This window comes from Notechis scutatus, chromosome 2 (assembly GCF_049901735.1).
Source record: "Notechis scutatus isolate UNSWTSFEM ecotype Mainland chromosome 2, rNotScu1.2, whole genome shotgun sequence".
NCBI lineage: Eukaryota > Metazoa > Chordata > Lepidosauria > Squamata > Elapidae > Notechis > Notechis scutatus.
The window spans coordinates 247,954,820-247,969,600 of NC_142010.1; the positions used below are offsets into that span (position 1 = coordinate 247,954,820).

The 14,781-nt window shown below is 35.0% G+C and overlaps 1 protein-coding gene across 3 annotated transcripts in view; it reads right to left on the reverse strand.

The window, feature by feature from the left end:
• The window catches only part of NIPBL (NIPBL cohesin loading factor), a 157,388-nt gene that overhangs the window by 79,706 nt on the left and 62,901 nt on the right, over positions 1–14,781 (reverse strand). For all 3 annotated transcript variants that reach the window (XM_026666409.2, XM_026666413.2, XM_026666412.2), the window contains exons 2-8: positions 13,600–13,744; positions 10,960–11,125; positions 9,422–9,552; positions 7,854–7,953; positions 5,912–6,063; positions 1,307–1,464; positions 293–386 (exon numbers count right to left, since the gene is read on the reverse strand). In XM_026666409.2, the coding sequence (XP_026522194.1) occupies positions 293–386; positions 1,307–1,464; positions 5,912–6,063; positions 7,854–7,953; positions 9,422–9,552; positions 10,960–11,125; positions 13,600–13,663 (865 nt within the window). In that variant the 5' untranslated portion in view covers positions 13,664–13,744. The remainder of the gene's footprint in view (positions 1–292; positions 387–1,306; positions 1,465–5,911; positions 6,064–7,853; positions 7,954–9,421; positions 9,553–10,959; positions 11,126–13,599; positions 13,745–14,781) is intronic.

Below are 14,781 nucleotides of genomic sequence, written 5' to 3' on the forward strand. Positions count from 1 at the left end.
TAAATAACCAGATATGTATCTCTGTAAAGGATTGCTTATGAATCCAAATCCCAAAGATGATGCCAACATTTAATTCTTAAAGAGATAAAAAGTGAACAGTAGTTAATTTCACTGCCATTTGAAAATATATTTTGTTTTGTATTGTCCATCTAATATCTTTGCCATAGTCTTATCATGGAGGAGGGGCGACACCCTGCCCAAAAAAGATTGCACATCCTGAAAATATCAAGTATCTTCTTTATCTGAATTTTTAGAAGAGTCCAACTAGAAGAATACAAAACTATAAAAGTACCTTTGGGAGTTCCATCACTTCCAGCAGGAGAACATACTGACTGTGGTGATCTCAAGGAAAATGATGCAGTGTTCCTTATTGAAGAATCACCATCCTAGGATAATTAGAAATGAACAACTTTTTAAATTATTATTTAAGCAATCATTTACAATATTTGTAAATATCTGAGACATACTTTATTTATAACTTTTGCTACTAAAATTAAGACTTTTCTAGACAGCCATGAAATCGTCAGATAGATCTTTCTTGGCAGGTCCTACTAAGGAGCTGTCCTTAATTCTTAGTAGATGATTCCCACTGAAAACCATGTGAAGATCAGACAAATTGTTCTGTGGAGTTGTTCTTGGCAAAGCTAACAATTTTAATCTAATTTGGAACTAGAAATACCTATACATCAAAGAGATGTTTTAAACAGCCAACTCATCTACCACTTGAGATACTTCAGTGAAAACAGAAAATATTAGTCCATTTTAATTATACACACAATGCACAGAATTTTGTGCATTTTTCTCCTGAAACAGTTATTAGTGATAACTTAGGACTATACTAAGAAAAGTACCATAGAAAGGTTTAAAAAAAAACTTTTACATAGAACATGATATTTGATGAGGCATAACAAAACAATTATAAGCTTCCTCACAATGAAGCGTGCATAAACATTTCTGAACATACACAGGGAAATAAGAATTCAGGTTATCATACAGTAGATTATGTTGAAATAATATAGGGACATAGAAACATCAGACTAAGATTCATTATTTTCTATTTGAACACAATGTTTAATAGGACAAATAGCAGCCAGGGCATTATCACTTTTAGTCGACTAATTTATAAAATGGGACACAGAACAAAAGCATAAAACTAAAACTAAGCTTAATTAATTAATAATACAGGTACCTAAACAAAGTCATATTTAATTCTGAAAACAATTCTTTCTTTTTTATAACACTTAACCTAGTGATTAACCTTATTAGGAGGTAGGAAAAACTAAAGGCTAATATAAATATCTCTTACTTCGCTGCTTATTCTGTGCACCATGTGTAGGTAGTCTTCACTAGAGCCATGTCTGGTGTTATCAGGATGGTGATTGGTTGAACTGCCCAACTGACTTGTAATCTTATTTTCATGTATATTCCTCATTCCACCTGAAACAATAGGGCTGGATACTGAAGCTGAAAGTAAGATTATACAAACACACATATAATCATTTTCTAACAACTCTGCAAGCACATTACATATCTTGCATTAACCTCGCTGTGGTTTTTTTTATGGTTTCCATTCTACCTTACAGGCCTGCCTGGTTTCCATTCTGAACAGTTCAACTCCTTACATGACAACATATTATGCACAGGGAAAAACATTACTAGCATGGGTTTCTTAATCTGTATATTCCAAAGAAAATATAAATTGCACAATTTTAGCCTACATGCATTGTATTTAAAGGCATGAAGACCTTAAAAACCCATCCACAATTTGCAAAATATCTATTGGAGAAAATCCATTGCCTTCTTTGTAGAAAATACTAAAAATAAGTATTATACATTTTTATTCTTTTCAAAATTAAAAAGAATAATGTTCTCTTCATAACTTCAAAATTTGTGCAAGATACTACACTTTAGAACATCTAATGATAAAACATGAAGCTAATATGTGAACATGAAATAGGTTACAAAGATATGCCAGACACAATAATCACTCTTGATGTGCAAGGATAGATTATTTTACGAAACACTGGTCACTGTAAATGTGTCTTTTGGTATGATGTGATGGAGCTGCTAATCCCCTTCACATTCATGTAGTCAAGGAAACAAAAAAGGAATATAAGTAAGATTTCTGTATAGGGCTAATATTTCTAACCACATTTTCCCCTATAGTCTAATATTTCTAACCACAATTTCATCCCATGGCGCAGCAAGAATAAATTCACACTTGAATTGGTTAAGAACATTAAAAAAATTAATCCAGTGGATGAAAATATGTGGCAATGATTTGGAGAACAACAAAAAGAAAATGAAGTGTAATATTATAACTCAGACACATAATCCAAGATGTTTAGATAACTCTAAAAGAGCTGAGCAACAGGAAATTTCATGGTAAGCAGCCCATATCCAGTTCTGAGCTTAGAGGAAGCAACCATGAAATAGATAAATTAATTATTTACTTTATGATAGGGTTGAGTAATTGCAAGAGAACCTAATGAAATAGAAGGGTTCCATTGAACTGAAATTATCCAAGTTATCAAAGCTATAATGCATGATGAATGCAATGTAATATTACATAATAGCCAATTGATTATTAGAGAAAATAGCACAAACAAAATGAATATTTTAATGCAAATGGTTGCTATCTATTAGACAATGTATTTAAATATTAATAAGTCTAAAGCATCAAAATTTTGAAATAGGAGAGCAGGGTTTTTTTCCGTAAAAAAAATTGACTGATAAAATTCAAAGCTTCTCTGGGTGATAGGATTTAGGAATATCATCTTTAAAGGAAGTAGGAAAAGAACTGATAACATTTAACTTGTATTTCAGCCTTCAGCATTTCTAAAAACAATAAATTTTAGTTCTGCATACAAATACTGTTGCCTATGTCCATAGTAAAAAATAATTAAGAATATTGCTGACACTTGTTTACAAGTGTACAGAGAGACGGAGGGGGAGGGGGAAGGGGAGAGACGGAGGAAGAAGGAGAGATGCTTACAAAATGTGGGTAAATTACCCAAAATTGGGTAAAAGTGGTTTTACGTTGGGTAACAATACACAAAACCATTACCCATCACAACAGACATTTAAACTGAGTTTGCAGTGTGTATTAAAATATGTCTGAAAATCTCTAAGATGAAAATCAATTAAATTACCAATGATGATTTGTTGAAATGATATAAAGTTCAATGAAGATGTTTTTATAATACAGATAATCCTTGAGTTATAACTATTCGTTCAGTGATCATTCAAAATTATGAAGGTGCTAAAGGAAGGTGTGAAGTTATGAACCTGTCCTTGAAGTGATAAGACTTTCTGATAAGCAATTTAAAGGCGAGCAAAAAAAATCACCAAAAAAAGTCAGCTGTAAGTGAAGTCTTCAGTGGCGGAATTCAGCTCCCGCTCGTCTCACCGCTGCGGTCCTGAAAAGGACATGCCGCAACTGACAATCAGCTATTAAGCTGTTAGAAAGCAGCATTTTAGGATAAAGGCATAAAAAAATTCTTTAAAATGCTAAAAAATGATTTTAAAATTCTAAAAAAAAACCTGGAAGATCCCGGTCAGCAAATTGCTCATGTCTAGCTCAAACAACAGGCTAAGCTAAACTGGGGACAAATGACAAGGGGAAGTGTCCTCAGAACTTTGCTCAGCCTATTGAACAACAGACGGAAGCACTTCCCTGAACTGGATGCTCAGAACAGCTCCATAGGAACAGCTCCATAGAGAATTTGGGAAGCACTGTTGTAACTGCTAAGGCACTGGGCAAGACACTGGGAATCCCCAAGTTCTACTTTAAGCACAAGGTCAGCTTCAGCTAGTCACTCTCTCAGATCTAGGAAGACAACAGCAGGCTATTCCTAAAAGCAATCATCATGATAGCTGACAGTGAGACCAACTATGATATAATTAAAACCTGAAACAGCTAACATTCTGCAATTCATCCTTGGGAACGAATTGATAGGTGGATAAAATGTCAAATCTAGTCTAAACTTTTGGCTGACTGTGCGACCAATAATAATGTCAGTCACGATCTGAATATGTCTTTTCCAACCCTGTAATGGAAATAGCACACTGTATTGGAAGAAAGCATCTGAGAAAGAAGGAATGGTAACAACCACCAGGTTGGACGTCTTCATTGCCTAAGATGGGCCAGTGAAAATTGTATTGTTCTTGAGTCAGGATTCCCATTTTAATAATCTGCCATGGACTGCATGGTAGCATTGAATAAGGAAGGTGCCAAAGTGAGCATAGCACATACAGTTGTGCTCATAAGTTTACATATTCTGGCAGAATTTATGATTTCTTGGCCATTTTTCAGAGAATATAAATGATAACATAAAAACTTTTCTTTCACTCATGGTTAATGGTTGGCTGAAGCTATTTATTATCTATCAACTGTGTTTACTCTTTTTAAATCATAATGACAACAGAAACTACTCAAATGACCCTAATCAAAAGTTTACATACCCTGGTGATTTTGGACTGATAACATGCACACAGGTTGGCACAAAGGGGTTTGAATGGCTATTAAAGGTAACCATCCTCACCTGTGATCTGTTTGCTTGTAATTAGTGTGTGTGTATAAAAGGTCAATGAGTTCCTGGACTCCTGACAGACCTTTGCATCTTTCATCCAGTGCTGCACTGACATTTCTGGCTTCTGAGTCATGGGGAAAGCAAAAGAATTGTCAAAGTATCTGCGGGAAAAGGTAGTTGAACTGTATAAAACAGGAAAGGGATATAAAAAGATATCCAAGGAATTGAGAATGCCAATCAGCTATGTTCGAAAACTAATCAAGAAGTGGAAAATGAGGGGTTCTGTTGAAATCAAATCACGGGAAAGTAGACCAACTAGAATTTCAGCCACAACTGCCAGGAAAATTGTTCTGGATGCAAAGAAAAACCCACAAATAACTTCAGGTGAAATACAGGAGTCTCTGAAAATATGTGGTGTGGCTGTTTCAAGATGTACAATAAGGAGGCACTGGAAGAAAGATGGGCTGCATGGTCGAGTTGCCAGAAGAAAGCCATTACTACGCAAATGCCACAAAGTATCCCACTTACAATACATCAAACAGCACAGGGACAAGCTTTAAATCTTCTGGCACAAAGTCATTTGGAGTGATGAGACCAAAATTGAGCTTTAGGGCTACAACCATAAGCGCTACATTTGGAGAGGAGTCAACAAGGTTTAAAGATGAATGTAGTATGTTATAAAATGATACTGGAGGAAAATTTGCATTCATCAGCCCGGAAGCTGCACATGGGACGTTCTTGGACATTCCAACATCACAATGATCCTAAACACAAGGCCAAGTTGATCTGTCATTGACTACAGCAGAATAAAGTGAAGGTTCGGGAGTGGCCATCTCAGGCTCCTGACCTCAATATTATTGAGCCACTCTGGGGAGATCTCAAACGTGCAGTTCATGTAAGACAGCCCAAGAATTTACAGGAATTGGAGGCTTTTTGCCAGGAAGAATGGGCAGTTTTACCATCTGAGAAGATAAAGAGCCGTATGCACACATATCACAAAATACTTCAAGCTGTCATTGATGTTAAAGGGGACAATACACTATATTAAGAACTGGGGTATGTAAACTTTTGATCAGAATCATTTGGGTAATTTCTGTTGTCATTATGATTTAAAAAGAGTAAACAGTTGATTGATAATAAATGGCTTCAGCCAACCACTAACCATAAGTGAAAGAAAAGTTTTTGTGTTATCATTCATATTCTCTGAAAAATGGCCAAGAAATCATAAATTTATGAGCACAGCTATAATCTATTACTTCTCGCACACAAACTCCAACTCTTTAACAACAGGCACTATTAAAAACTATTAACATAATCAAAGCATTATTCCTTTAACCAATTGTATGGTACAGTTTAGTATGTTCTGAAAAGAAAAATACCTTGTTGTATCTGTGGGTGAGGCGTGTAACTTGGAGGATGTGAATATGGCAAATATCCTGCAGGGCTCTGAGGAGCATATGGACTAGGCACTGGACTGTTTTGTGGTGCCATGAATCTATTACCAGAACTTGACTGTGGTGGCACAAATCGACTGCAAATAAAATCCAAAGAAATACTGTAACAGCACCAATATAAACATGACTCCTTAATTATTTAATTAGAATTATTTTTCATTTATTTATTAAATTTCCACACTGCCCATCTTATCTAAGTGACTAGTTTGGCAGTTTATAAGATCACATTGTTGCACCATAATTACCTGCACACTTCAGAACAGAATGTAAAACAAAGAATCCAGTGTTTGTATGATTCCAAATTTATTTACTTAAAGAATATTCACTAATATTTATTATGAACGCTTCTGGAGTATAAAGAAAACAGGCATAAGAGCTAAATTTTTAAGCTTGCAGAAATTTTCTGTCCAGAACAGGGATGACAAACTCGATTTCATTGAGAGCCGCATCAGGGTTGTGTTTGACCTTGGGGGGCCAATGTGACCAGCTCGACATCACTCGTTTCAGGGGTGCCTGTGGTGGCCTGAGCACTCTACCAGCGAAAATGGACTCCCGAGCTCCATTTTTGTCTCAACGGCTTCCTGCAACCCTCTGCCAGAGAAAACAGAGCTCGGGAGGGATACCCACAGCCCTCCTGAGCTCCATTTTCGCTGGCAGAGGCACCATGGACCAGTTCTTCTCTGTTTCCAGGGCAGCCCTGTGGGCCAAATCTAAGCACCCCACAGACCAGATCCAGCCCCCGGGCCTTGAGTTTGTTACCCTGGTCTAGAAAATTACATTTCTGCTTGATCATAAACTGCATTAACTACTCGTTTTTCTAAAAATTTCAACCCCATTCTGGTTTCTCTTCAGATTGCATAAATCTTTTGTCTTTTATTAGTAAATGCATTTATATAATTCTAATAATGTTACAAATACTTATCATTGATAAATCAATCTGACATGCAAATGTTTCAGACTAAATGGAGTAAGTAATAAGATCCCAATGTCTGAATAGTAGGGAACTATCTTAATGTGAGTCTATAAATGTCAGTAACTAATGGAGTCTACTTTGTTTTAAAAAAGATCAGCCTTAGGACCTTAGGGGAAAAAGTATCTAAATCATTTTGTTCTTGATGATCCAATGAAGATATATTTCAAAAACATATTTTTGAAATATACTACAGTTATTATATTCTGAGAAGAATTATATTATTAATTTAACTTTCATACTAATAATTTTGGACATTCATTTTTAATTGCATGCCTACCACAGACAAACTAACAGCTGAACAGAAAAAGATTCTCCATGCCATCATTATTTCTAAGCGATTAGTCTGTCAACATTTAAAAGATAAAATGTATGGTTTCAATTACTCAGGGATTTGAAGTCCTGGTATCACATATGATATATAAACAAGTTACTTATAGATATAGATTATGTATGGACAATCAAAAAGAAACCTGACAATCCTTTATTGATATTATTTTATAAATCATCATATGCATATTTGTGTGTTTGTATAAGAAGGCTATCTCTAAACAATGATGATTTACTTTTTTTCCTATTGTTTATATCATAGAAAAAAGAACAGTAGTTCTTTTTTACTTTTACTTTTTTCCCTATTTTTACGTTTACTTCTTTTCCTATTGTTTATATGATAGAAAAAAGAACTATTGTTCTTTTTTCTATCATATAAAGGCAAAGTTTTAAAATGCTAGAAATATATTTCCCCTACATTGCCAAAAGTGTTAAAGGTCCATCTCAATTATAGTATCATGGTTTCAGTGAAGTATAAATCAAATTTAAAAACCCCAAAAACAAAATAAATATTTTTGTTACAGACCCAAAGAATCACATTTCAAAATCTGAAAAGATGATATTTACCTTGAAGGACTATGAGAGATAGTGGTTTGCTGATAATTGGAAGATGCAGGACTACCATGCATGGAATTCTGAGAAAGTTTGTACTGTGGCATCATCATTCCTAAAAAAAAAAAAAAAGATTGTTCTGAAATATCTCCCTATTTTGTTAGCTTTATAACAAAATGTAAACACAATAATTATGCAAAAAAGTATGGGCAGCGCATACAATGATAGCAGAGCAAATTCTTATGAATATAAAGGTTTATACATACATAATTCATAATTCACTATATATATATATTCTCCTCTAGGATATCCATAGTATACTACTATCAGAATTTTGGAAGATGCTTCTTAAAATCCTTTATTGAAAATAGCGGGGACTTATAGAGATACCAGTGGGTTAACTGTGATTAGCTGTCCATTTAAGTTTATTCTTTGTGTGTGTGTTTTATAAACACACACACACACACACTTAACTTTAAGAAAGAAAATAAAAACTAATAGAAAGTAATATAGGATGAGAAAAAGGAAAAAGAAAAGGTTAAAAGAAAAAGAAAAGACTACAAAGAAGTAGCCTTTGATTTTCTTTACAGCAGTTATAAGAACAATTATAAATTTATGTCTTGCTCTATGTTTATAACATACCTCTATTTTTTGTATAATCTATTTGGTCTAATCATCAAAACAATAACTCACAAGTTCAAGTTTTTCTGTTTCTTGCACACACACAAAAATTATAAGGGATTTCCAGTCAGCAATATGTATATTGTATTTTCCATTCCTCCGTTGTGAGTAGTACAAAATCTTTCCATCTTTGTGCTTTCCATTTAGCTTTTACAATAAATCATAGTTAAATATGATGTCCAAAACAATGTATCCATAAATTATTAAAACTTTCATGTCTGTAATCTTTAACTGGGTGAAACAGTATATCACAGATCAAAACATTGTGAACCAAGGTACCTCAAATGGACTAGTTTATCCATTTGAAATACGTTCCCCAAAATCTGGGACCCATCACTCCCATGGAAATGAAATTTGCCTAATGTTATAAAACATATTAACATAAAAATTATCATAAGGCATTCTATGACATAGTATAAAATATCACAGAATATCTCATGTGTGCTACTCCTAATCTTTAATATAGGCTACTTTCAAGACACATACATCTCTGAATATCTCCCTGAATTTTTAGGAACTCTTCCAGTGAAGGCAGTAGAAGCTCTGCAATTGTTGAAGGCATTGAGGAATCAGGCAAGGAAATATCTCTGAAACTATGACCCAATGCGTCATGGGTTGTGTAAATGTAGATTTCAACACGTAAGACCATGCCAAAGTGACTTTTTCTAGGAGTATTGCACTTGCTTGAAAGGAATTATTGTTCTGTTATTAGTCTGAATAAGTTTTTATTTCAAAGTCCTAGCCTTAAATGGCTAAGATACACATCTCATGTATTAAAAACAAAATAAGCCAGCACATTTGATATTATACCTAAAATCTATTCCTGCTGTCACACTAGAAAGGTAACAAAGTTGATTTTTGTTTTCTTTAGAAAATATAGTGAAATGAATAAAAACTCTCACCACTTTGTACCCCGTATCTGTTCTGCATGCTTTTTTCCCTGAAAACATTAGGATTCCTTGCCAGGACAGCCTGCAGCAAGACTGGTATATCTCCCTCTGGATCATCACTGCCAAGGTTATCTTTCAATTCTCTGATTGAAGATACAGAAAACAGAAGAGTTACAGGAAACCATGAGTATATTGTCAAGCATGCAAGCTATTAATTAGGACACCCATAAAATATCAATAATGTGCAGGGAATACAAAGTGCATTTTTCTGAGATCGTTTTTTCTCCTTCATGGTCTGCTGCATGAAATAAATATACAGGAATCTGGAATTTTGGTCACAAGTTGTTATAGTCATAAGTTGGGGCATTATGAGACGAGACTTGGTTTTGTGGCCATTTTTACCACAGTGATAAAATAAATCCTCACAATCATTAAGCAAATTATGTGGTAGCTAAGCAAATCCACTCTCCTAAATTAGTGATTTTTTTCTGGAAACTAACAAAAAAATAGCTAATTGTGGATACGTGACCACAAAACACTGCAACTATCATAAATGCGAGTTGATGGTTAAGCACCAAAATAAGTTATAACTTTGAGGATATCTCATAAGTAGTTTATTTTAAGTCACTTGTAACTTTGAATGATCGTAAGTCAAGAACTGCCTATATTTAAATTCTCTGCAATATAGCACAGTTGTTTTCATCTTAATGTAATAGGTTCTCAAACTTGAAGCAACAGTCTCATCATTAATAACTCCCTTATTAATTAAAACACTTGATAAAGAATTAACATTGGTATTTTTGTTTTTGCATAGTTCTAAAATGTGTTAAAAATAGCATGTAATAACACACAACTTCTATAAGATAAATGTTGACTAATTTGTTTAAAAATGTAATTTCACAATTTTTCAAAGCACAATGAACCTGTTTAAGGTTAAATAGGAGAAAGAAGATGTCTTGGATAAGTTCACTTCCCTGAGTTATTTGTAAAAATAATAAAGAAGGAATATAAATAATTTTATGTCTCTAATATGATTTTGAACTCTTTTGAAATCATTACATATTTCATATTTATAAGTATTTTAACATGTAGTCTATTTCACAGTCCTAAAAACTACACATCTAACAACGTTCTGAGATCCAGTGCTTCAGTATTTTAAGCCATTATTCATAAACAAAAAGCAGAACAAAAAGATGCTGAAAATCATGAAGTAGTCACACTATTACAACATTAGTGTAGCAATCTATTACTTTACTTTGGTCAATTTGTTAGTGTTTTGTAACTCACTTTTCACTAAATCACTAAGGTATACTTTCATTCAGGACCTCAAGGCACCACATGTTTGGTGCTTTCTTCTCCTACACTGCTACACAACAAAACTATTAATTAGACTGAGCAAAAAAATCTTACTGGCCAACATAAAAATAATCTTTTTGGTGAGAGTGGATTAGAACTTTATGTTTATACAACCTAGCAGTATCAATAAAGTGTCTTTAATAATTCTACACATATAATAGTCGATTTTAAAATGCTTTGCTTTAAATACATACATGTGATCGGTTGACACCTGGTTGAGGCTGTGTACAAGTTGTGAAACCAGATTTTCATCCCTACAAGCCAAAAGACAGTTCACCTCCTCTGCAATTCGTCCATTAAAGAGCAGGCTTTTTGTAGTTGTGGCAGGCAAAGGTGATGGAAGAGGCAGCTGATTCAAAACTGTTTAGAAACATTTAAAATAAAACATTATTCCATTTTAAAAAATCAGCATTTCAGAATTTTTTCTCCCATCTAGTATTCCTGCAATATTAAATACTGTGATTCAGAGCACCTCCAGTAATAATGCCTCTGACATTAGTAACTTCAGGTAGTCCTCGACTTAACAACAGTTCATTTAGTGACTGTTCAGTTACAACGGCACTAAAAAAGCCACATATGGCTGTTTTTCACACTTACAACCATTGCAACATTCCCACAGTCACATAAGCAAAATTAAGATGCTTGACACCTGACTCATTTATGACGGTTGTAGTGTGCAAGAGTCATGTGATTCCCTTTTGCAAACTTCTGACAAGTAAAGTCAATGGGGCAGCCAAATTCACTTAACAATTGTGTGACTAATTAAACAACTGCAGTGATTCACTTAACAAATGTGGCAAGAAAAGTCATAAAATTGGGCAAAACTTAACAAATTTCTCAGCAACATAAAATTTGGGCTCAATTGTGGTCATAAATTGAGGATTATCTGAATTGATTCTTCTTATGCTCAGCCTTATCCAAATTTATATTCCTGCTAGGAATTCCACAAGTTGTAATTCCAATGTGCCTAGACAGCATCATCTTAGGGAAGCCTGTTCTATTTCTATATTACATGTTACTATTCTCTTCTTTTGCATATTTGTGTTTAACAATCAAGTGCCAGAAAATTATCTGTTATACATCAAGAATTGGCCAGTTAACCACCATGCTTGAATAAATGTTCTCCTGCATAGAGCTTAAAAAATAATAGGCTGAGACTTTTCTGCCATCCAGTGCACAATTTCCATTGTAATTTCAAAGGTTTTTATTGGATAGGGGGATCAACTTAATTGCATTTTGTAACTGAAAAATTAAATAACTTCAAATTATAGTATTTCTCTACCAAGATGGATCCAGGGGTAAAGTCCAGAAATATTTCACAAGAAGAGTTCTCCACTCCTCTACTCGTTGTAGAATACCTTATGCCACCAGACTTGAAATTCTAGAACTAGAAAACCTTGAATTACGCCGTCTTCAGTCTGATTTAAGCATGGTATATAAAATCATACATTGCAATGTCCTACCTGTCAATGAATACTTCAGCTTCAACCATAACAACACAAGAGCACACAATAGATACAAACTCAAAGTTAACCGCACCAAACTTGATTGCAGGAAATACGACTTCAGCAATAGAGTGGTCAATGTCTGGAATACTCTACCCGACTCTGTAGTTTCTTCCCCAAACCCCAAAAACTTTAACCTTAGACTGTCTACTATTGACCTCACCCCTTTCCTAAGAGGTCTGTAGGGGGCGTGCATAAGCGCACCAACGTGCCTACCGTCCCTGTCCTATTGTTTCTCTTATTCTTCTTTTATTTTTCTTATATGTACCCATTTCATGTACCGTATATGCCGGCGTATAAGACGACCCGGCGTATAAGATGACCCCCCAACATTTCCACTCAAAATATAGTTTGTTATATACTCGCCCCCTCTTCCGCACGCCTTCCACTTTTGCACTTTTTTTTTTTTGAGGCACTTTTGCACACCGTGGAAACGAATCCCGTGAAGCCGAAAGGAGCAGCCAGCCTTCTCCCAGCTCCCAAGGAAACGAGGCTCACACCGCCTGGGCTCCGCTGAGGTATCCGGCTGGGGCTGTCAGGAGTTGTTACCGCTGGGCGGCTCCGCGGCTCCAGTCCGCGTTGCCTCGGGAAGGGAAAGGCAAAAAGGAAGAGCGCGGCGGCGCTTGCAATGGCAGCAGCGGCTCCTGGTTTTGCCTTTCCTTCCCGAGGCAACGCAGGACTGGAGCCGCGCAGAGCCGCGCCAGCAGTAACAACTCCTGACAGCCCCAGCCGGATACCTCAGCGGAGCTCGGGCGGTGCGAGCCTCGTTTCCTTGGGAGCTGGGAGAAGGCTGGCTGCTCCTTCGGCTTCACGGGATTCGTTCCACGTGCGCAAAAGTGCCTCAGCCTGGACAGCCGCAGTGCTTCCCAATTACTATTTGCCGGCGTATAAGACGACCCGGCATATAAGACGACCCCCCCAATTGGAGGCATGTTTTTCAGGGCAAAAAAGTCATCTTATACGCCGGCAAATACGGTATTCACAACTATGTATACACTTATACTTATTATCTTGTAAACAATTGGCAAATCAAATAAATAAATAAATAAATAAATAAAATAAATAAAGTAAGAATATTGTGTTGTAACACAATTGTATATTTTGCTCTGTTGTCAAATGGGATATTAAAATTACAAACTATTCATCCTTCAATCAAGGAAAAATAAGATAGAGTTGGGGGGGGTATTTATTTCATGCATGCGCGCGCACACACACCTTTAGAGAATCATGTTCCAAAGATATTTTGATATGAATAAGATAACTTAAGATAACTATATTAAGTATAACTTATATTAAGTTTTAATTTTAAAAACTTAGAAAAATACTTACGGTCAGTAAGACTAGCAATCCCTGCAAGAGTAGTGATGGGAACATGAGGCATATCCCCATTCATTCTGAAGTGCTTGGGATGGTGGTGCTTACACACAGATTTTAGTTCGGGTGCCAGCTAACATTACTTCCCATCTCCCACACACTGGAATGAAAAAGAAAGACTCTATTTGCAAAGCAAAACAAAATTTAAAGTCTAAAAAAATGTAATAGCATAGAGTTTTATTTAATATGCAATATAAAACAAGACTAAGAAAAGTAAAGTTTGCATAAATTGAGTTATCTATATGATTAATATAAGAAAAATAATTGGGGCAATCATGTAGATATTCATACGATGTCACTAACCCTTCTGGATATAGCAGTCAGAGAAAGTTCAATAAAGATCTAGTGCAGTACGTTATTTTAGGTGTTGTTTATATAACCAGAATCCTCTTATCTATTACAATGATAGCAGAAACTATCTAGCAGATAATTAGAATCACAGTGGTCCCAGTACTGCAGAAATAGATTTTGTATTATTCAAATCATTCCAGCTCACATATAGTCAAATCAACTTTATATAGATAGGTAATTCTATGTATTTATCTGCTAGATTGAAAAAAACCTGCTCTTAAAATTTATTAAAATGGCACTCATTGGTCTTGTATTTCAGGGATCTCTGAATTGATTTACTCAATGGTAAAGCAATTATTCTTCAAAATAAATTTCATACAAATCATACTTCTATACATCATAAAGCAGATACGTGAACATGTTTTGCAGTTATATTGGATTGTATGGGTTATGCATTCATCATGTTCCCTATATTGACTTCTTGATGGATATAGATTTGGTCTCTTGGCGTGAGTGAAGCAAGGCAAAATCATTAAAAACAATGACAGAAGCACTCCAGACGTATGATGTCAAATATGGTAATTTGTGGATTTGATATTCTAGTTATTAAAACATTGAGCAAATGCTACTGAATGCATTGGAATAAAGCATATATGCACAGGAACCCTTTGAGAGAGTTAAGAGTAGATCATGCTGATCTCATTCTAATCTTCTAATAAAAAAAAACTTCTAATTGAGCCTTCTAACCTTCTAATTAAAAAATAGCTTCTAACTGAGCCAAGTCTAAGAAACGTTTGAATACTATAGATTCACCAAATATATTCAGTTAAAAATAGTTTTACACTT